Below are 24,551 nucleotides of genomic sequence, written 5' to 3' on the forward strand. Positions count from 1 at the left end.
AGAACTAATCCCCATAATTAAAGAAAGAAAATGACAGGACAAGAATGAAGTATTTAATTATTTTTAGTAACCCCGACCCTACAATAGACCACACTAATCATGCTCCAAACACATCGAGTATCTTCAAATCGAGTATTTTTTTTTACCCAGCCATTCCAAATGCCTATGGTATTTTTCTCTATCCTCTCCATCTTTGAAATAGCTTTCCTCCCTTAAGGTGCAACTTCCTAAGAATTTTTTTATCTCTCCAGTGGGAATCAATTCCTCCTTTGTTCTTCTTGGCAACTGGGTGGTTTTCCTGCTGATCTATAGCTGTCTGCGTATGCTATTTTATTCAGAACACTTTGAAGACAGGCATCATATGTTATTCTTTTTTTTTTAATCATTACAGTGTCCTTCTCAGTGCTTTAGCCCTAAAAAACATGTAAAATATTTTTGTGAAACTAATTTTTATCATAGGCCATCAGTCTGAAAAAGCTCAACCAAGGAAAAAAATAAAACTTAAAAAAAAACTATACATAATATTTTTTCAAGAACTAGAAACATTGTCTTGGCTGGGAAATAGACGAATTAATTATATACTGTGCCTGAAATTATTGTATTTTCTAGAAAAACCTTTCTGAGACCTTTTTAATATAAGAAAATCGAAGACCCTAAAGCAGACAAATCAAATACCCTCAACCTCAAGGAGAAAATGTCAATCTAGGCACGATCAAAATTCTTCTAGATGGACTGCAGTGATAACGTGTGCATTTCAGTGCTGCCCTAACCCCCACCCCATCTGCTCCTGGCAGTTGTGAGAGACAAGAAGAGGACACCTTCATTGAGCACTTACCCTGTGCCCAGGATCGTGAAATTATTTAGCATGTATTGTCTTATTTGACAGTCACAAAAATTTTATGCCATTGGCTTACAGAGGCTTAGCAAGAAAGGAATTCTCGCGGATGGTATAGCTAGCTGGTTGTTGATAAGCTGAGCTTTCTGCCCCTAGTCTGTGTGCTGAACTAAATACTGTGGTTATGATTTTAGTTCTTGTTTCATGAAGCAGAGTTCTCAATGCCAGCTGAGACTGCTCTGTTCTTCCAGACCATGTTCATTGCTCCTGGTCAACTCTCCTCTCACCCCTCTTAGAGAAGTACAGTTTTCTAGCCCTTATATCGCTAAGTATCGACCATTTCTTTTCTACCTTTCCCCATGATCCAAAGCTCCTCTTCTCAACGTGCAGAAAAAGAAGTCTGTCCCTCGCGGCTCCCCAAGTGCCCTGGTGGATTCTCAAGGAATTATCCCTCAATACAGCCCATGGTGTCTCTCTGCTTCTCTGACGCAAGTCAGGAAGAAATGGGAGCTTCTCTCTTCCTCCAACCCCCCAAATTCCTACCCCTGCTTCCCCTGTTCTTCACCAGTGACTTTCTATCTGTTGGATTTTTCACGTTTGACTCTTGCCGCATTTGACAACTAGACCTGGCACATGCTTCTCTTCCACTGCATTTTTAACTGTGGATCAATCGTGGGAAAGTTTGGGGTGAGAAGTGAGTTATAGTGGGAATTACTGCTCTCCACAGTAAATATCTGTAACCAATAATGAACTATGACAGAGTGAAAAACGATGGCATTTGAACAATTCTGACACCTTAGTTCAAGAGAAGCCAGGTGATGGGATAAGAATTTGATGAGGGAAAAACAAAATGGGTGACTGGGAACAGGGTCACAGCTCAGAGGACAGGCATAAGTGCAAATTGATGAGAGAACACAGAGACCAGGAAAGCAAGGAGTCATGGTTTGGTGCTTGTGATGGCTGATGGCAAAGGGAATCTCAGAATATACAGAGCTGCTGCAAGAGAAGGGCACAGATTCACATTCAAGAGTGAGGAACATAGAAGGCCAGCCAACGTACTTGTACCTGAGAAAATCATCTGCAACACTTTAGCTCCCACATAAGGAATTTAAAACAAGTTTTGCTCAAAAAACCTTCAGTAGCATGAGTGGGAGTTTAATAAGCCAATCCCGTCAAGCACATTTTATGTGGATTAAAGTCATTTAATTGGCCACATTATTAATCATACATAGATAGAACCACACATAGGCTAACAAAATCCTTTGTTTAAAACAATATCTTTCTTAAACCGAAAAGATAAAAAATATATCCAAATAAGTTTTATATTTAGTCAAGGTAAAGTCAAAAGGTCAAACACATTAGACCTTTAGGGCTACGCTCAAGCCTTTGGTAGCTGGATAGCACATTGAACTTCTGAGCAGACTACATTTTGAAAAATTAGACTGTTTATCTTTTATTTCATATCATATATGTATACATATTAAATAAGTTAATAGAAAATGCTATGATAAAATATCTTCACAAAATCAATTTAAGGCAAAAGGGTTGATTTTGGCTTACGGCTCCAGAGGGGTTCAGCTCATCAGGAAGGGAAAACAGGAATGCATGGTATCAGGTAAGGAGCATGACTGGTCACATTGCACTCACAGTCTGGAAGCAGAGAGTGAACATAAAATGGAACCAGGTTATACAGCCTGAAGACCCACCTCCGGTGACACACATCCTCCACCAAGGTTAACTGCCTTAACATTCCACACCCATTCCAAACAACACCAACAACTAAGGGCTACATATTCAACTACATCTTTATATGAAAATGTACACACATACTACACATGCAAACACACCACACACATACACAAAACACATGCCACATGCATACATATTACACATAAACACACACCACATACATATATAACACACATACACATATACCACACACATGCATACCACACATGCACATATACATGCATACGACACATGCATACAGACCACGTACATACCACATGTGCATACACACATCACATACTACACATACAAACATACTCGATGTGGGAATTCCCCTCTGTATGCTGTGAATACCATTAGTTAATAAAGAAACTGGCTTGGCTTCTTCCTCAGCGCTACCTGCTAGGTGGCTGCCATCTCCTTTGCGGCATCATGGCTGTCCTCCAGCCTCGGGTGAAGCCCAAGATCGTCGAAAAGAGGACCGGCACCAGTCGGATCGATATGTCAAGATTAAGTGAAACTGGCAGAAACCCAGAGGTATTGACAACAGGGTGCGTAGAAGATTCAAGAATCAGATCCTGATGCCCAACATTGGTTACATGAGCAACAAGAAAACCAAGCACATGCTGCCTAGTGGCTTTCGGAAGTTTCTGGTCTACAACGTCAAGGAGCTGGAGGTGCTGCTAATGTGCATAAGTCTTACTGTGTGAGATTGCTCACAGTGTTTCCTCCGAGAACCAAAAAGCCATCGTAGAAAGAGTAGCACAGCCGGCCATCAGAGTCACCAATCCCAACGCCAGGCTGCACAGAGAAGAGAATGAGTAGATGGCTTGCGTGCACGTTTTATTTGTGTTTAAATAAAACCACAAAAACTGCAAAAAAAAAAAAAAGAAAGAAAGAAAAAAGAAAGAAACTGGGTTGGCCTAATAAGGTAGAGGAAATGTAGGTGGGGAAAATTAAGTTGAATGCTGGGAGAAGGGAGGAGAAGTTAAGGAGAAGCCATGTAGCCCTGCTGGAGCTAGATGGAGCTTTACCCGGTGAGCCACAGCATGTGGTGATACACAAATTACTAGAAATGGGTTAAATTAATATGTAAGAGCCAATAATAAGCTAGAGCTAATGGGCCAAGCAGTGATTTAAATAATTTAAATAATATAGTTTCTGTGTGGTTATTTTGGGAGTCTGGGCGGCCAGGAAACAAACAAGCGGCCTTCTACAACACATACTCTACACACGTACACCACATACACACACTCACATTGAAGGCGTAAGTCACGAACAAGGCCACACCAGTTTGGAGTTATGATTAATAGGGTGTTATTTATTTAAAGGGGAAAACTTACAGATCACCGTCTCAGACAACAGCCATCTGCACAACCAGGAAGGGAGTCTAGTCTCCGGCGGAGCAGGAAGTGAAGAGAGCGAGCAGAGGAAATAGCCGCTTTTTTAAAGGGAGAGAGACCACGCCCCAATGGGCTGGTATCACAGCAGCTATTGGTTGGAGGGGCGGAAGGACCTCCCGCAACATCACATACGCAGATCACAAATACCATCCTCCCGCACACAAAATACCACATCATGTGTGTATTACACACATACACAGGTATGCATGTTTGTACATACCTATCCAATTCCTGTTAATTTGCTTTTTCTTAATTTGGATAACTATAACTTGAACTGATTCTCTGACTCTTAATACTCTTCCCCTTCACACCGATGAGAGCCATTGGAGCCCAACTGCTTAGAATCCTGTTGAGGATTGAGAAATTTCTGACTTTACCTCTTCAGACAAATGTGTCGGGGCTTGTCAGCCTTTAGTAATTCTTGTCATAATTTTCTTGGTCCAGAATATCATTCTCTTTCTCTCTGTCTTCTTGGTCGGCCCTGAAATTCTCTATATTTCAGTTCAGGTTTTACAATGACTATGAAATAAAATTTGGCATCCTGTTGGCCCATTTCCCCCACCACCCTGTCCTTTGTCTGAAGGTGTTTCCATTGCTTCGCAGAACATGCTATGAGTAAAATGCCTCTCTCTGAAGCCTCTGAGCCTTCCATCAGAACACAGCTTAATTAGTGCCAATAAAAATGTGTTACTAGGTCTCTTTTATATCCACTATACTGTGCGTCTCTTGAGACCAAAAATGACATCTTTTCTTATTGCATTTGCTCTAATTCAGGCAGTGCCTGTCTCCCAGAAGGGGGCTGACAAACCCTTGTGGAGGACATCTGTGACTCCCAGGGATGTCATCTGTGGTGATATTTTGTTTGTGATCTAGCAAATAAAGCTTGCCTGAAGATCAGAGTGCAGAGCCAAGCCACTAGGTAGCCATAGAGGCTAGTCAGTGATAGGGCATGCCTTTAGTCACAGCACTTAGAAGGCAGGGGTAGGTGGATCTCTGTGAGTTCAAGGTTACCCTGGGCTACATGAGATGGATCTAATCCCAAAGAGAAACAGAGCCAGGTGGTGATGGCTCAAACCTTTAACCCCAGTGCTTGAGAGCCTCATGCCTTTAATCCCAGCACTAGGAAGGCGGAAATAGGAAGGGATATGGCTGGATGGAGAGAGGAATATGAGGGGGGAAGAGACATTCACTCAGGGCATTCAATCTGAAGACATGTAGAGACAGGATATTCCATTCAGTCTGGGGAATTCACTGAGGTAAGAACTAGTGGCTGGCTGTTCTGCTTCTCTGATCTCTCAGCTTTCACCCCCTAATACCTGACTCCAGGTTTTTATTGTTAAGACCAATTAGAGTTTGTGCTATATCAGATCCACTTCACTGCACAGTGCTAATAATGTAACATTCCACCTTTTCCAATTGGCTTCCTCATCCGGTCAACAGAATATCATTTTCTAATTATTTTTTTAGTAGTTGAAATGATTCTCTATAATGTAGCATAATGTTTGTAGGCTTGCCTATGTTAGCATGTGAACTTCCAAGTTTGCAGCTGAGAATGTTATAGGGCATATTTCCTACCAGTGAATTTCTCCTAAGGGTAGGTTTTTTTTTCCCCACACCTCTTTCTTCCAGGAGCCATTTGACAATATCCCATCTGATGGGTGGGGACAGTATTTGTTATTGGTATTCCAAAGTAAGAGGGCAGAAATGCAACCTGTTTCATTTAATGCACAGGAAAGTCCCACGTAGTAAAGCATTGTCAAGAATGCCAAGCTCTAACAAGCTTGCTTAAAATTTAAAAAATGGTAGTAGGGGAAAGACTCTGAGTTTATTTGACACTATGCAATTGTCAGGATTTTAGCTATTTGCCTATGAGTTGAGAGCATCATATTGACTTTCTTGTAACTTTTGGAATAATTCCCAGGCTTTTACAATATAAATGTGCTTGCTCACTCTCTGTACGGTTTTTCAGAAGCAGTCATCATGTATGACATTTTCTCTGCTTTCCTTTCCTTCTAGGTGTCTAGTGAGTTTATACGTCCCTCTGTCCCAAATACTAGATAGGGTTTTGTGACTAACCAGCCTTGTGACTAGACGTGGTATATGTGAATTCCATGCCAGAGCATTTAATGGCTGGTGCAGGCTGTCCAGTGTTATCTTGCTCTGGTTCAGTGACTGGAGAATCAGCGATTGACATGGAGACACTGCAGAGCAGAATCAGCCAGGATTCCAGTGTTTGGTTCAGTCCATGATTGTCTATAGCTGGGCCTAAGCCAACATCAGTGTTGCTATACACAAAGTCAACCTTCCTCTAGACTATACTATTTCAGTGGGAGAGTTGCTCATAATAGAGCTTAAAGGACTAGTTTGATTATGATTCTATATAAAAGGGAACAACACTGGCTATGCTGAGCACCTTACAGTCAAGTTGAGTAGTCACTGATGTTGCAAGGAGGGGGGCGCTTTTTCTTTCCAGCTGCCCGGCTAGCTTACACCCGAAATAACCACACAGAAACTGTATTAATTAAATTAATGCTTGGCCCATTAGCTCTAGTTTCTTATTGGCTAACTTTTATATTAATTTAACCTATTTCTATTTATCTGTGCATCGCCACGTTTTTACCGGGTAAAATTCCTAGTGTTTGTCTTTGGCAGATCCATGGTGTGTCTCTTTCTCTTTCTGTTTTCTTCCTCTCAGAATTCATTTCCATCTTCCCTGCCTACCTAAGTTCTGCTCTATCAACAGGCCCAAAGCAGTTTCTTTTTTAACCAATGAAAGCAATGCAAAGACAGAAGGACCGCCTATACCATTCTGGAATATAACAGATACTTTGAAGTATTTTAATCCCTTGGGTCTGGACAGAAGGCTCAGTGGATAAGAGCACTGGCTGTTCTTGCAAAGTCACTTGATTTGATTCCCAGCACCCATGTGGCAGTTGATAACTGTCTGTAACTTGAAGTTCAGAGGTTCTGAGAGGCACTCTTTGGGCATCAGACACTCACCTACAATGGTGGTACACAACCATAAATTCAGGCAGAATCCCATACACATGAAAGAAAAATAAATTATGTAAAATATATTTTAATCTCTTGTTGAGGGAATATAGGTAAAGAAAATTATTGGCCTTTGCTTCTAACAGTATCTTTATGATGTGGGAAGTGATGTATGCTATGTATGTATTATTGCCATTGGTTAATAAAGAAGCTGATTTCAGCCAATGGTTTAACAGAGTAAAGCCAGGCAGAGAGAGAGAGAGAGAGAGAGAGAGAGAGAGAGAGAGAGAGAGAGAGAGAGAGAAGGCAGAGTTGGAGAGACTCCATATAGCCATCCACAGTAGACAAATGTGCTGGAACCTTTCCAGTAAGTCACAGCCCTGTGGTGATACACAGATTAATAAGAATGGGTTAATTTAAGATATAAGAGAAAATAAAGCCGGAAATATGCTTAAGCTGTTGGCCAAACAGTATTGCAATTATTACAGATTTCTGTGTGATTATTTTGAGTCAGGGTGGTTGGGAAATGAACTAGTGGCCCGTGCCAACATCTCTGTTCAATTATGACAAGCATTTGACAGAAGCATTTTGTCATATAGAAGATACCATCCACCAATTAATTTAAATCATATGCAACAATTCTTGAAAACCACTTGAGCTTACTGACCCCAAGTCTCCTCTCCACACTGGTTGGAAATTCCCAGGGGATGTATCACGATCTTTTGCTCCCTGGGAAATGCCTGGGTTAAATTATTTATGCATCACAGAGCATTTTCTGTCACTGCTCAGCAGGTCTGGTTTTGCAAAGCTTGCCCTCTTGAGGACAAACAGCCTCAGTCCACAAATTGTTCCACCTGGATAATAAATATACAGCAGTCTCCTGACGCCTTTAGAATTACTGATTGATGAGGACTGGGCTCTACCAAGACAGGAAGGTCAGGGAGTGTGAGATCAGTTCTCTGAGTTGGCGTCTGGAACCTGCCATCTCATGTCTACCATTGCAGGGTTCAAGAGTCCATATTAAAGGGCTGTTAATTGTTTTAATCTGTGCACATGGTTTAAAATAATATGTTCTGCAATGTAAATATTCAGATAAAGTGACCTGATATTATCTCCAGAGATTCTGAACTATTATCTACAATAATTTCCTCACAGTGGTGCTTACATTATTGAGTCAAACTATTGTAATTATTAGAGTGAATACATGCTTTATGAGCTCAAATCTCAAAATAAATTTGAAACAGATAAATCTAATAGCTTAAGACTGGACTACAACCCTCTTTGAAATAAGCCTGCCAGATCGTTGTTCTTTACATAGGCCTGCATCATATCAAGCCGTCAAAGTCATGCAAATATTGACATCTTCTCAAATGATATTTTCAAAAGATTTGCATGGGAAAGAGGTATCTTTGCATTTTTTCTCTAACCTTTTCCACTTATCTTTCAAATATCCAGGCAATTGAATAAACATTGCAGTTTTAAAACTTGATGTGGAATTTGTATTGCAGATAAAATTCAAACTGATTCAAAAATTATTTTGGTGGCTCCATAGAAGAGAGCCAATTTAATATGAGAATGAATCATAACAATGGCTTTGTACTTTTTCTAGAAATTATGTCAAGGAGCTGCGTGCAGAGCGGTTTAAAAACCATTTTACCAGCATCCACAATTGTAAGGCCTCCAAACAGAACACAGATATAAAATGGAGCATCTTAAACTATAAAGATAATATTGTGTTTAGCTCAGTAATGCCCAGACTATTAGATTATCTGGTACACTGTAGAATCAAAAGGCAACAAATAAACTTGTCCAAACTGGCTATAATTTTATTTACAGTTTACTAAGTTCTGTAGCGGAACTGACACAAATTGTGTGAAATTAGCATAGAATTTAAATGGAATGAATAGAATTTTTTAGAAAAATGGCTCAGTGCTTTACAAGCATTTGTGACACAATTGTGGGGATGAAAATTCAGATTTCAGCACACACAGAAGAAGCCAGGGAATGCACATGCCTACCTATAACTCCAGCTGTGAGGTGGGAAGACACAGGAGGATTGCTGGGGCATGTTGGCTTCCAACCTCGCTGAGAAAATGCAAACACCAGGTTTACAGAGAGACCTTGCCTCAAAGGTACAAGAAGAAAGCAACAAAGGAAGACATCTGATGTTGTCTTCTGGGCATAAACACACACACACACACACACAAATAAACAAAAATTTAAAGTTTTAAAATTAAATGGTTAAATAAGAATATATATCCTCTGAAAAATTATCAAAAAATTTAATTGTTTAATGCATTTGAAATATTGAATGCACTTATAATTACTTGAAATTACGTTAATAATAGAGGAACTTCTCTCCTTTTATTCCTATTCATATCTCATTATTCTAAACACTTAAAGAAAATAAGAGATTATTAATTTAAACAGAATTTCATAAAGAAAAAACACTTATTTATACATGTACAGCAAAAACTTGACAGGGAGCACAGTGCTGGGCATCTAATAACTTCTCAATTTGAGACTGATTTTTAGCACATTTGTACACTTTTAAAGTGTATTGTACATTCATGAAAATATCTCATAAACACCACTTTGTGTGGAAAACAAGACATATACTTCAGTTTCAGTAAATCTGAGAAAATGAGAAATTGAAGACTATGCCCTTCTGAGATCAAACAAGAGGCAGCAGAATCAGAAACTGACCTCAAGACACTCTAAACCCTGGACCCTGGTGCTACTTAAAGAATACAAAGGTGGTCTATAGCTAAAGCTGAGATGTAAACCCAGGTCTTGGAGTAAAGTCTTAGATTCATTTAATATTCACTTATCAAATACCTATGGAGCACCTTCTACAAAGATGATGCATGTTTATGTCACTATAGTAATGAAGTTAGGGTGCCTTATTTTCTTCACAGCTGGAGAGTGGGGCATGGAGTTCCAAATGTATTTGTAATGCAGGCAGGACCACAGGTGCCTCTTAAGGGGGAGAAGTGAACATCCAGGACAACTCAGACAAGTGGTTAAAGCTGGTGCTATTCAATGCCAGAGTTAGGCTATTACAAGATGGATGAAAAGGGGTAGGAAAGGAAGAGTTTTGAGTAAATCCCTGGGATCCACAGGGAAAGAAAAACATTTAACTGGAGTAAGGGTTGGTAGAAATAGAATGAGTAAGAAAGGGCCTGTAATAAAAGCACGGCTTTCTTACAAAACGTAGGCCTCAAATGGAGTTGTATGGACAACCACTGATCAGTTTCTTTCTCTTTCTTTTAACCTAATTAGATTTTGGTTGATATTTAATGTGTACATTTTGATGGATTTCTATATATGCATGCATTTGTAATGTTGTTACCCAAATCAAAGCATTAAACATCTCCATTTGTATTCAAATTGTTCCTGTGTTTGTTTACATTTGTAATTTTTACAAGTGTTTCGGGTTTTGTAAGAACATTTCACATAACACCAATCTCTTCGCATGTATCTCAGGGTGCACACAACTGTGCTGTTGATGTCAATGTGAAAGTCCTGAGACTGTAATCCTTCTTGAGGAAGAGGAGAAAACTCTTCTGTACATCTGTCTTCGCAATTAAGTATTAAATTTGACAACAAAACAGCAAATGATGAAATGAAGAAGGGACATTATATCAAGTTAAAGCTTTTCTACAACACAGAAAACAAAATCATAGAAAGGTAGTCTAGCTAATGGGAGAAACATTTGCAATCTCTTCAATAAAGGTTTAGTACCCAAAATATCCAAAAATTTCCAACAACTTAACCCAGTTAAACATGGGGGATGACTTAAATAGTTATCTTTTCAAAAAGAATACACAAATAGTCACCAGGCAAGTAAACAGCTGTGCATTTGTACTAAGCATCAGGCAAATGCAGGTAGAGCGTATTGAGATATGACATCACACCTCTTAGAATAGGTATTAGTAAACTTAGCGAGAACCTCTGTTGACAGATAAAGAGAAAACAAGGTCAGGTTGAGATGGAAACTTCCCTACTGTCTAACTTGACTAAGTGACAGAAGGAACTATTCCAATTGCTGCGGAAGAAAAGGCACCCATGGCCCTTCCCAGCTCTCTAAGTGCTATGAAGTTCAGTCACACCATGCCAGGCACGATGTGGACCGCTTGTGCAGTCGTGACAAAGCTGTTGTGAGAGTAACCAACTAGGCCACAACTGGAGGTCTGTTCTATAGATGGAAACTCATGTGTATACTGTAAAACCAGTCAAAGGCATATGGCTGGGAAAGTCACAGGCCCTAATTGGGAGCTTACTACTGTTTAGTGAAATAGATGTAGTATAAAACTGCCTTCTAAACATTTGTCTTTACACCCATAGAAACAATGTGATGGAAGTTATAACCTTCATATATTGTGGCTATGAAAGTGGAATGTTGCACTCATTTGACAAAACTTTGTTTATTCTAAAAATTAAAAACAGAACTACTAGATTATCTGTCAATACTATTTCTTGGTATGTATGCACAAATATCAGATTTAGGAACTTAACACAGTGAGTACCACTTTGTCCATTGTAGCACTGCTCACATTATGTCATGTGCAGCATTACTAATATTAACCATGGCATGGTGACAACCCAAATTTCCAAGACAAAAATGGCTAAATAAAAAAATGTGATGAATGCATACAATGGAGTATTATTTGCTGAACAAAAATAGAAACCTGCCTCCAGTAAGCCAGTCAGAGAAGAGTGGTTCTACATGTTACCACCTATACGAAGTACCTAAAATAAACTTACAAAAACAGAGACTAGAACATTTACAGCGGGCAGAGAGAATTGGAAATTACTGCCCAATAGTATCATGTTTCAGTTACATGAGATGAACTGCCAGTGAGGGCTTTAGTTATTTTTGGGGTTTTGAGATTATATTTTCAATTTCCCCCTTCCTTTTCTTCACTCTAAAACTTCCCATGTACCTCGTCCCAGTCTCCTTACTTGGGAACTGCAGGTACAGCTACCCTTGGAAGCTATAATCCACAAACACTTTAAAGATTTACTTTATTTTTAAAAAAATTATGTGTGTATACATATTTGCATGTATGTATATGTGTTTGTATGCATGTGTTCATGTTTTTGTGTATTTATATGTGTGGATTTGTGTGCATGTGTGTATGTGTCTATTAGTGTGTGTATCTTTGAGTATGTGTGTTAGTGTGTGCATATTTGTATGTGTATATTTGTGTATATTGTTTATATATCTCTGTGTTCATGTGTGTGTGCATTTATGTGTTAGTATGTATATGTGTGTTGGTGTGGATGTGAGTGTGATCTGTGTTTATATGTATGTTTGTGTGTTATGTGTGTAAACGTGTGAATATATGCAAGTGGCTTAAGAAGCAAGAGGAAGGAATCAGATGTTAAATTCCCAGAGCTGCAGTTATAGGCAAGTTTTGAGCTGCTCCACATGGGATCTAGGTAACCCTACAAGAGCGAAAGTGCTCTTAATTGTGGAGCATTGTTCCAGTCTCTTAAAGTCACTTTAAATTCTGCAGTCCTATACAGCCTCCTCTCACAGTCCCATCTTCCTGTAGACAGCATAATGCTTATTTTCAGGAATTATTACACTGGGGAAGATACCTGGTACAATAAAGGGCAAAATGTCATACAGAAAGGCAGGGTATGGGTGAGTCTAGAGACTCAACAAGGAAATTGTAGTACCTTTATCTTGCAACCAGGTTTATATCTCTTAGATAGGAGCCTAGAAAATACTTTTTGGGAGAAACTGAACAGCCAAAGAGAAACCTACATACACTGACATGGAATGAGCACCAGTAGCTGGGCCTCACCTAGTTATCCTATGGTGGAACGTACAACCTGTGGCATTGACATAGAAAGAACAATGAAATAGCTGGGCCTCACCTAGCTATTCTTCAGTGAAATGTACAACCATTGGCATTATTTAGCAGTGTTCCAATTGATGACACTGTCCTACCTTTGAACTGGTGAAATATCATAAGAACATTAATAATAACTTTTCATATAGAACTCAAAGACAATAAAGATAAAAGGACTTGGTGCTTGGACTCAATAACTAAGAATGCCTGTCACTATTGCAGAGGGACCAGATTCAGTTACCAGCACCTACATGGCACATCACAACCATCCATAACTCTAGTTCCAAGGCGTATGACCTTCTCTTCTGACCTCGTGGGCACCAGGCACACAAGCAGTGCATGCATGTGTATACAGGTAAAATATATACACATAAAGTTTTAAAATCTTAAAAACAAATTAATATGAAAAAACTCTCCAAAAAATAGGAGATCCAGTGATTAGGACAAATATATTAAAAGAGAAAACTTGTTCAGGAAAGATGGGGTAAAGCTTGTTTGTTTAAAAGGTATCGATTTTCAGTCAGAAATGAAAGAAAAAACAAAGTAGAGTTTTAGGAAATAATGCAATTACAAAAAACAACTGTTTATGAAGTAGTCTAGAAAAAAGAGACTAAACACATAACTAGCTTTGTTTATTTGGATTATTTTTGGAAAGATTATCTACTGTTTTCCCCCACAAAGAGTGGAGGATACTTCACTCTGTTAGTGCTGGGCTGCAGTCATGAAACTTTCTTGTAGGAAGAAGAGAAAATATCCTGGCACAAGACAAACGAGGAATGTGTGGAGCAGATACGCCTAATCAGCCTAGACTAGCTGCAACAGCCCAGACATACAGGGCCCGAGACAACTGGAGCCTGGTGAGCAAGTAAACAAGAACTGTTTTATAAACAACGCTGAGCTCTGAGAAATTTGCTGTACAACATTATCTCAGCAATCACTAAGACCAAAAAAAAAATCCTAAACAAACTTTAAAAAAAATGATAGATGCAGGTTAAACTACTAGCTGAAAAGCATTTCAAAGAGAGAAAATCAGGAATGTAAAAGGTAAGGTATAAGAAATTATCCAATCTAAGGAATATTGTAGAAATTCTGTATCTAAAATCCTCTACCAAGAGTCCTGAAACAATCTTGTGAGAGTGATTGAATTGAGGCATGCCTAGGATTTTAATATAGCACACCTTGGTTTCTCTCGGTTTTTTATTTTACCTTTTACAGTCTGAATAAGACCTGCTTTAGTGGGGATCTTTTTGTATTCATTGGGCTGTCTGTGAGACATTTCCAGAAAGGATTCATCTACCCTGAATGTGGGCAATGCTGTTTCATAGGTTGTTAGCCTAAATGTAATGAAGAAGGGCAAGAAGTCAGTTAGCACGAGCCCACCCACTCCCTTGGTTTTTTGGACCACAACAATGTGAGCTATCCATCATGGCTTCCTTGTCATATTGACTGAAACCTTTGAACATGGCAACCAAAATAAATCAGTTTTTCCCTCAATTTGTTGCTGTTGGATATTTTGTCACAGCAATGGGAATAGAAAACCTGACTAATAACAAACCCGTGAATACAAAAAGATCTACATTAAAGCTCATCTTATTTCAGAACATCAAGGATAAAGAAAATCATAAAATCTGCCCCCATCAATGCCTGAGGCAGGTGAGAGAGCAGGCCCTGTTGTCCTAAGAGTCCAAATTAGGGTCCATCATCGATAGTGTAGTAGAAACCAGAGGCCTCAAATCATACCAATAAATCTTTTAATGAACACTTGCAAGTAAAGATATATGGACAAAAGTGTTTTCTGTGTGACTCACTGTGTCACACCACAGCTTCCAAGATGAAATTCTTAAGTTTTTCCCTTTTTTTCTTTTTTCTCTGAAATTTTATTTTATATAGGGGGTGATGGGGCAGAGAGCAAATACAAGGAGCCAGGAAATGAATAGGATCAAGATACATGATATAAAAGACAGAATAAGTTTTAAAAATATGGTAATAAAAAGAAGAAAATCATGAACTATTGTTGGAAATATTTGGTCAAAAGCTGAAACAGGCAGTGGTGGCACACACCTTTAATCACAGCACTTGGGGTGCAGGGACAGGTGGATCTCTATGAGTTCAAGGCCAGTCTTGGCTACAGAGTGGGTTCTAGGACAGAGAATTCCTGTCTCAAAAAGCAAACAAACAAACAAAAAATCTTAAATGTTGTTGCTCTAAAAAACAAAACCTAGAGACTGCCAAAGCAGTATATGCAAATGTGCTAAGCAGAATGGTGCTGTACTTACACAAATGCTCAAAGGAGGAGTTAGGTAAGTAAATGCCTCTGTGTTTAATATAGAACCTACAAATGTGTGGTCTAGAATAACATAAACACACACACACATTGGTCCACTGTCTAGTGCCATAAACCATACCCACACTCACACCTTCATAGAGACATCTACATAAATACCAGGACCTGCCCATGCAATTGAACGTGTACATTAATCTTCCATAACCTGAGTTTCCTGTGATGCCTCATTCTCTTTATATGATTGGTAAGAACAGAAATTCTTTACTGTGCAGTCTCCCTCCCAAACTGCCGCAGTTCTAATTTAACGATGATGAAATAAATGTACAAATCCAATTGAGATGCATTCTACATTATAGCTAGACTGTATGCCAAACCATGAAGGTTATCAGAAATATCCAAAGCCTGGAAATGTGTTAGGAATAAAAAAGTTTTAACACATAGATTAAACTTACTGTGGTATCCTAAATGGGATACAGAAACAGAAAAGAAAACAACACATTAGGTTAAATATAAGTAAGTATACTTAAAGTATGGTCTCCGGATAACTGTATAAACACTGATTCATTTCTTATGGCTAATGTATCATTATGAAATAATAACAACAGGGTGACTAGTACAGAATAGGTTGGCTAATGTCTACGTACATTTTTAAAGTTTCATACCACTGAGGAATTAAAAGTTGATTAAAATAAATCGTTGGCTGTAGAGAATTTCACATCTAAAACTGGGTAGAGTTTAGAGATGGCCTGCCAGTAGAGCACTGGCTAATATTCTGGAAGACCAGAGTTTGATTCTCAGCACCCATGTGGCAGCTCACAACTCTCTGTAACTACAGTCTTAAGGTATCCTTACCCTTTTTGGCCTCTGTGGGCACTTAGCATGTGTTACTGGGGTTATATTCAGCAAGAGGTTTCCTGTGCCAATGAGTTCAGTTATACTTCCCACTATCCCTTCTATGAGGTCCAGTGTGATTGATTTTATGTTGAGGTCTTTGACCCATTTAGATTTTAGTTCTGTGTATAGTGATAGATTGGATCTATTTTCGTTCTTCTACATATTGATGTTAATTTATGCTAGCACCATTTGTTGAATATACTTTCTTTTTCCATTTTATATTTTTTGCTTCTTTGTCAAAAATCAGGTGTTTGTTGCTGTGTGGATTGATATCTGGGTCTTCAGTTTGATTCTATTGGTCCTTCTGTCTGTTTTTACGCCAATACCAGGCTGTTTTCAGTACTGTAGCTCTGTAGTAGAGTTTGAACTTGGGTATTGTGATGCCTTCAGAAGTTCCTTTATTGTACAGGATTGTTTTGGCTAACCTGAGTTTTTTGCTTTTCCATATCAAGTTGAATATTGTTCTTTCGAGGTCTGTGAAGAATTTTGTTGGAATTTTGAAGAGCATTGCATTGAATCTGTAGATTGCTTTTGGTAAGATTGCCATTTTTACTATGTTAATTCTACCTACGCAAAGTATGGGAGATCTTTCCATTTACTGGGGTTCTCTTCAATTTCTTTCTTCAGAGATTTAAAGTTTTTGTCATACAGGTCTTCCACTTGTTTGATAAGAGTTACTTCAAGATATTTTATGCTATTTGTGGCTATTGTGAAGGATGATGATTCTTTGATTTCTTTCTCAGCCCATTTATCATCTGTGTAAAGGAGGACTACTGATTTTTTGAGTTAATCTTGTATCCTGATACATTACTGAAGGTGTTTATGAACAAAGCAAATATCAACACATGCAAAAAAGAAAACTAGTATAACCCCTTGTATCTTATTAGATCACCATGGCTTAAAATTAGAATTCAACAACAATACTAACTTCAGAAAGCTCACAAACACATGGAAATCAAACAGTGTTCACCGGAATCACCAATGAGTCAAGGTAGAGATAAAAAAGAAATTAAAAACTTCCTAAAATTCAATAAAAATGACTACACAACATACCCAAAATTATGGGACAAGTGTTAAGAGAAAAGTTCATAGCACTAATTGTCTACATAAAGAACCTAGAAAAATCCCACACTAGTAAGTTAACAAAAAGCCTGAACTCTATAACAAAAAGAAGCAAGCTCACCCAGGAAGAATAGATGTCAAGAAATAATCAAATTGAGAGCTTAAATCAACAAAAGAAAACAATACAAAGAATCAATGAGACAAAGAGTTGATTCTTTGAGAAAACAACAAAATAGAAAAACCTTTATCCAAACTAACTAAAAGGCAGAGAGAAAATATCCAAATTAATAGAATCAGAAACAAAAAGGGAGACATAACAACAGACAGAGAGGAAATACAAAGGAAATACAGGTCATACTTTGAAAATCTGTACTCTACACAATTAGAAATCTTAAAGGTAATGGACACTTTTCTAGATAAATATCACTTACCAAAATTAAATCAAGACCAGAAAAGCAAATTAAATAGGTCTATAAATGCTAAAGAAATAGAAAAAGTCATCAAAATCTTCCAACCAAAAAAAGCCCAGGACCAGTTGGTTTCAGTGCAGAATTCTACAAGAGTTTCAAAGAAGAGCTAATACTAATAAATTGTTCCACACAATAGAAACAGAAGGAACATTGCCAAAACCTTTTTACAAGCCTACAATTACCCTGATACCTAAATCACACAAAGACATTACTAAGAAAGAGGATTGCAGGCCATTCTCACCCACGAACAATGATGCAAAAATACTCAATAAAATATTGACAAACTGAATCCAAGAAGACATCAGAAAAATCATCCACCATGACCAAACAGGCTTTATCCCAGAGATGTTGGGATGGTACAACATATGAAAATCTCTTAATGCAAACCACCATATAAAGAAACTGGGGGGAAAAAGCCACATGATCATCTCATTAGAAGCTGAAAAAGCTTTCAACAAAAATACAGCATCCTTCATGATTAAGGTCTTGGAGAGAGTAGGGATACAAGGAAAATACCTAAAAAAATTAAAGGCAACAAACAACAAGCCAACAGCCAACATCATACTAAATGGAGAGAAACACAAAGCTATCCCACGGAAATCAGGAACAAGAAAAGATTGTCCACTCTCTCTGCATCTATTCAATATAGTACTTGAGGTTCTAGCTAGAGCAATGACAGCAGAAGGAAATAATTGAATCTTAACTAATTATATACACATCCTTGACTTAGCAGAATGTGATTAGCAAGAATATATATTACATGTGTTAGGAATAATACAAAGTACATTGTATACATATACCTAAATGCATAAAATTTACAACCTCCCCTTATTATTGAACGATAGTAATAGTTGCATTATTACATGCATTATTGTAATAGTGTATAATTATTGCATGATATCAATATATTTAAAGATTTAATGTTGTATTGATCAATTCTCCTCAAACTAATGAGTTGTATCCAACAAAAGACCTGGCAGTGTGTTTACAAAAGTTGACATTAGATGGAAACCAGAATATAAAGGCAATTTTGAAGGATTGCAGAATTTCTCAGAAACATACACACACACAGTACTTGCATAATCATGACTGCATGTGCACACATATATGCACATACAAACACAGATTATAGAAGAAAGGGGTGTGACTTAGATGAAACTGCATAATAAAAATATAGTTACCACATCAAGGTTGGTGTAATTCTGGTACATAAAGCAGCGGTAGAGGGGGAGCACAGAAACGGACATTTTTCTGAGAACATGGGAACTAAGTGAAGATACCCCAGAGCACAGGGAAACTCTGCCTTGTCACTGATGAGCCTGGACAGCTTGCTTTTAATGTGAGCAGCAAGCCAAACTTATTTCAAACTTATTTTCAATGTTTATTTCAGGAATACCACGCTTGTTAGTTCCACTTCAATGATTATCACTAAATAATATTGTATTTTTCATAAAGCGCATAATCAAAAATGTATCTGATTCTTTTGAAATTGCTTCTCCTGGACTCATTCCAACATGAAGCCCTTGAGATCAAGCATTTTGTTCACTCTGCTTCTTTCTATTTCAAGTGTCAAAAATAAGCTTTTGAATCAATAAATAAGCATATACCTCCTTCAGGAGTGGAAAGATCAGATAAACCTTTTATGTAACATATAAAGGATGGAAAGCACTTGGTTTGAAAAGCCTGAGTTGGGGCAGATATGTGAAAGAGATTCTAGGTGAAAGAGAAGGCAAACACAGATGGAAAAGGAAGGCTGGGCGTGGTAGAACACAGCTGAAGTCCCAGAACTTGGGAGAGTAAAGCAAGGAGATCTCAAGTTCAAGGTATGGAGCAAAATCCTCTCTTCAAAGAGGCATAAGGTATTTATGTGGGAATATAATGTGAAGTCACTCTTAGATAAAATAAATGGAAAATTCATTTCAAATAAAAACAGCCATTCACAAGTCTCAGAATAGTTGCATTTTTTGTTATACACAAAACCAAAAACTGTTTCCCCATTAAAATAATCCAGAATTTTAAGATTTTTTTCCATTCTCCCTAACTTGTAAACATCTCCAACTTATATACTATCCAATACATACATACACGTGCACACACACACACACACGCACATGTATGTATGCGTTTTTGAGACAGTTTCTCTGTAGCTTTGATGCCTGTCCTGGAACTAGCTCTTATAGACCAGGCTGGCCTCAATCTCACAGAGATCTGCCTGCCTCTGCCTCCCGAGTGCTGGGAATAAAGACATGTGCCATCACTGTCTGACTAGAAGTTCTCATTCTTAAAACAAGTATGTACCTCAAGCTTTTGAAGGTTTATTTGTTACATGCAGATTGCAGGGGTTTTTCTTCTAAAAGATTAAATAGAAGTTTTGGGTTCCTTAGAAAACCAGCTCATCAAGTGTCTTAGGGTTTCCATCGCTGTGAAGACACACCATGACCATGACAACTTTTACAAAGAAAGCATTTAATTGGGGTGTCTCACTTACAGTTTCAGAGGTTCAGTTCATTTTCATCATGGTGGGTGCATGACAGTGTGCAGACAGGTGTGGTGCTAGAGTAGCTGAGCATCCTCCATCCTGCAGGCAGCAGGAAGTTGACCAAGACACTGGGCAGTATCCTGAGCATAGGAAACCTCAAAACTCACCCCCACAGTGACACACTTCCTCCAACAAGGCCATACCCACTGCAACAAGCCCACACCTCCTAATAATGCCACTCCCTATGAGATTATGGGGGCCAATTACATTGAAACAACCACATCAATTGAGTCAGATGTATAGCAGACACTGAAATGACTGAATGCTAAGCCCAAGTACATGGGACACTATTAGAACTTCTGAACCTCTGTGAATGAGAATTTTGTAGGCACTGTGGAAAATAGTATTGAGTTTTTGCCAAAACATGTATGGAAATATAGTTGCTATATGATCCAGAAATTCCACTCTGGGGTACTTAGGCAAAAGGATCAAAATTAAATGTGTGTGTGTGTATATGTGTGGGTGTTGGGGTATGTGTGCCAGAAGGGGCAGGAGAAGCTAGCAGAGGAGAGCCAACAATATCTCACAGAAAACAGAATATTCCTCACCTCTATAAACTTTTAGAGCTTGTAATCTGAGCTTAACTGTTTAGTTGAGGTACTTGATACAATATAAGGCTGTGGTTCAGGTTGTCTTGGGCCTGGAAAACAGACAGTTGATCCTGTTGTCCTGTCTTACCTTGGGGAAGCTACCTGCTACTTTTGTAGCTGGATGAAGGGCCTGAAATGGCCAAGAAGCTTTAGGGTGGGGTCAGGTAGGGGACGAGGCTAATCCCTTCACTAGGGAAACATCTGGCATCTAGTAATAAGAAGTAGAGTGTAGCACTTTTCATTCCAAGTCAGGCCTGTTTCACTTAGAAATGTGTCCTCTGGTTTCATCCATTTTGCTACATCCATTTTAAAACTGAATAATATTCCATTGTGTATATACACAAACATATAAACATATAGCTATAAACATATAAATTTATATATATGTATAAATATATGTGTATTTACTCAATACGACTTCAACTCTTCTGCTCATGAACACTTCCGTTCTTTCCAAGTCTTGGCTACCGCGAATAACACTATAATGATTTCAGGTATGTGTTTACCCCCAGGGCAGACCTGATTTCATTTCTTTAGAGTATATCCTCAAAGGACGTATTTCTGGGTCACGGGCTGGCACTGAGCTTAGCAACTATATTGGAAATCACCCCAAAGCTAGAGCCAAAACAGACAAATGGAAGTTCATTAAACAGAGAAGTCTCTGGACACCAAAGCACAACAAAGAAAGGAGTCTACAGACTGGGAGAAAATACAACTAAGCCGCACATCTGAAACAATGCTCAAAAGCAAAAACACAAAAACAAAACCAGAATGCTCAAATTCCCAAATATGAAATGGGCAAGATGATATGAATGGATATTTTCCTAAAGAGAACATATAAATGGCCAACATGTGCATGAAAGAGGAACTTGACATCCCTAACCATCAGGGAAATGTCAATCAAACCCCCATGCAGCAATCACCTCACACTTATAGAAAAGCTATTACCAAAACAGAGAGAGATGGTAAGTGTTGGCTAAGGTGTGGAGAAAAAAGGGAATGCTCGCACACTATTGCTGACGATGTAAATTGCAGCCATTGTGGAACGCAGAGTGCAGTTTCCTCATACATGAGAACTAGATTGATCAAACGACCCAGCCGTAGTCCTTTGAAAAGTTCAGTCACCTGCCTTTTATTTTCCAATTACTGGAAGTCAAAGGCATGGGGCTCAGGGCCAACACTGGCCTCCCAGGTCCCCATGCGGTCTGCAGCCAGCAGGAGGCGCCGTGGACCACGAGGGGGTTCCGCGGGAAGAGGAAGTGCCCAGACCAGCTCACCCTGCGCAGAGTGCACCGAGACTCTCCTGGCCGGCTGTGCGCGGCCGGTTCCGGGTCCGGTGACTCCCGTGACAAGGGTCTCCGGGTGCGCAGAGGAAAGATCTGTCCTGACAGCCTGGTGGCTGTGCCCATGGCGGGCGAGGGCTTGGGGCACCCGGGGACGACGGCCACCACGGCGCCCGAGACCCACGAGCACCTCTTCAAGGTGCTGGTCATCGGCGAACTCGGCGTGGGTAAGACCAGCATCATCAAGCGCTATGTGCACCAGCTCTTCTCCCAGAATTACCGGGCCACCATCGGGGTGGACTTCGCCCTGAAAGTCCTCAACTGGGACAGCAGGACGCTCGTGCGCTTGCAGCTGTGGGACATCGCGGGTAAGCGGGCGGCGTCCCAGAGCCACCAGACTCTCTTCTCTGCCTTCTGGTTCCTCTCTTTTCTTTTCTCTGCCTGCGGTGCGCTTTTAGATGTGAACGAATGGACCGGGAAGATAAGTCGGCTTTGGGAGGCCTATCCCCTCTCCTACTGAAGTTCTGGGTGACTGAAGGACTTACGTGGAGTTCCACTACAGTGGTTCTTTCGACTCATTCACGTGGGATCGTCTAAGACCACGGAAAACACATTTACATTACGATTCATAACAGTAGAAAAATTACAGTTATGAAGTGGCAACGAAAATAATTTCATAGTTGGAGGTCACCACAACTCAAGGAACAGTATTAAAGGGTCGTAGCATTAGGAAAGTTGAGAATCACTGCGTTGGTAGTGCAGCCAAAACCAACACAACTCGGTTATTTTCGACCAAGTTCCCCCAACATTTGTTTTGGGTCGGTTTCCCCCCTGATGTAAGGGTTTTCTCTCTCCTTAAGCCAAGAAATTTTACCTCTGAGTAATAACAGACATGTTTATAATTTGCTAAGAGGGGGTTGGAGCTATGGGTGAGAAAATCTTGGAGCCCAGCCAAGCCTTTGTGAAGGGAAACTCCATTCCTGAAATTTTCTCACTTGGGAGGCCCGGTGACCCTGAAGAAGGGCTGGGAAAGTTCTGAAACTTTCCCGCTGCCTGTCCCACCCTAAGCCAGTTCTCCTGCCTTCCATTGGGCAATTCCCCATCCCACAAACACTGAACTGTTTCTTTTTGATTTCAATCGTTGCTCTGGAACGTAAGAGCCATTGTCTTAAAGAGACCACTTGTGACCCTTCCATGGATTCTCATTGGTGTGGTAGGTGCCATCTGGGCATCGAACAAAAAGGGACCTTTTGTGAAGTTTAATGAAAATGGTAGCAAAGGTTACCCTGTTCAATCATTGCGTGTTCAGAAGCTCTGTCTGCCAGGAAGCAGTTGAATGGGAGCTTGTTTAACTGGCGAACGCCTTACCGAGTGCCAACTGTGAAGTCTTTGGAGGCTGTGGTTACAAAGCTGGGAGCAGAGTGAAGGGATACCTGGCTTCTGTCTGCCAGGTAGTATGTTCTGCATCTAGCCACTCCATATAAAGCGTTGAAAGACTGCAAACGTTAGACTGATTTCCTTAGGAGCAGAGTCAAACTTAGACAAGAAGATACATTTATGCACATCGATACCAATCTCTCAGAAAGTCATTTGGTCTTGGGCTCAACTTGGTTATAAAAAAAAAAAAAAAAAAAAAAGGCTAAAGAATCTATTTGAAGTGCCACCCGTCCTTTAAAGCCAAAGGATTTGAAATACTTTCTGCTACGGCCCAGAACACCAAAGAACATTCTTGTTGCTTGTTGACAACTTCTCACATCCTGACACAGAGATGGTTTGAAACCCGTTAGAATGACAATTCGTTTTCTTTTATTATGTGTAAATCACGATGACAATAAGTATTAAATTACATTTGGAGATTTGATAAAACAAGAGCAGCAAGTAGTTCTGGGTTCCCTTAGTTCCAACACTCGGGAGGCAGAGGCAGGCAGATCTGTGAGTTTGTTGCCAGACAGATCTACAGAGTGAGTTTCAGGACAGCCAGGGCTACACAGAGAAACCCTAGGTGGAAAAATAAATAAATAAGAATCTTTTCTATCTGTACATCACCTCTCCTCTTTGCATGGCCCCCTCATTTTCTCTTCCCCTTTATGCAGCCCAAGCTGGCCTCCGTGTGGATCCCTCTTCCTCAGTTTCCCTACTGTTGGAACTACAAGAACTTGCCAAGATACCCAGTTTCATCCTTCTTGAACTGACACCATAGCCAGGAGGGAGGCATGGCCCATCCATCTGCCATAATGACGCCATCCTTGCACTCTTGCCAAAATCTGAAACTTGAGCTTCTCTGGGGGAAAAAAAAAGAAACATTTTATAATTTCAAAAGGAATCTCTGATGTTAGCTGCTGCTTTTCAGCAGGAACTCTTGTAGCGTTCAGCAAATACATAACTGTTGAAACAGGAGCGGTGGCAGGGCTGCGTCCCCGGCACCCGGCCGCCCGCATGGCTAGCTTATGCCCAGAAATAATTACACGGAAACTGTATTCTTTCAAACACTGCCTGGCCCGGATAGTTCCAGTTCCTTATGGCTAGCTCTTACATATTGTTCTAACCCATTTCTAATATTCTGTGTAGCCCACGAGCTGGCTTACCAGGGAGGATCTTAACCTGCGTC

General features: G+C 39.6%; 1 protein-coding gene and 1 pseudogene across 1 annotated transcript in view; both read left to right on the forward strand.

Moving 5' to 3' along the window:
- Positions 1-2,995: 2,995 nt before the first annotated feature.
- LOC126513339 (60S ribosomal protein L32-like) lies at positions 2,996-3,388 on the forward strand (annotated as a pseudogene).
- An 18,521-nt stretch (positions 3,389-21,909) lies between these two features.
- The window catches only part of Rab32 (RAB32, member RAS oncogene family), an 18,033-nt gene continuing 15,391 nt past the window's right edge, over positions 21,910-24,551 (forward strand). Inside the window, exon 1 of the mRNA XM_050161629.1 lies at positions 21,910-22,311. Coding sequence (XP_050017586.1) covers positions 22,068-22,311 — 244 coding nt within the window. The 5' untranslated portion in view covers positions 21,910-22,067. The remainder of the gene's footprint in view (positions 22,312-24,551) is intronic.

The sequence above is a fragment of the Alexandromys fortis genome, unplaced genomic scaffold (genome assembly GCF_014885135.2).
Source record: "Alexandromys fortis isolate MF-2015 unplaced genomic scaffold, M_Fortis_MF-2015_v1.1 scaffold_134, whole genome shotgun sequence".
NCBI lineage: Eukaryota > Metazoa > Chordata > Mammalia > Rodentia > Cricetidae > Alexandromys > Alexandromys fortis.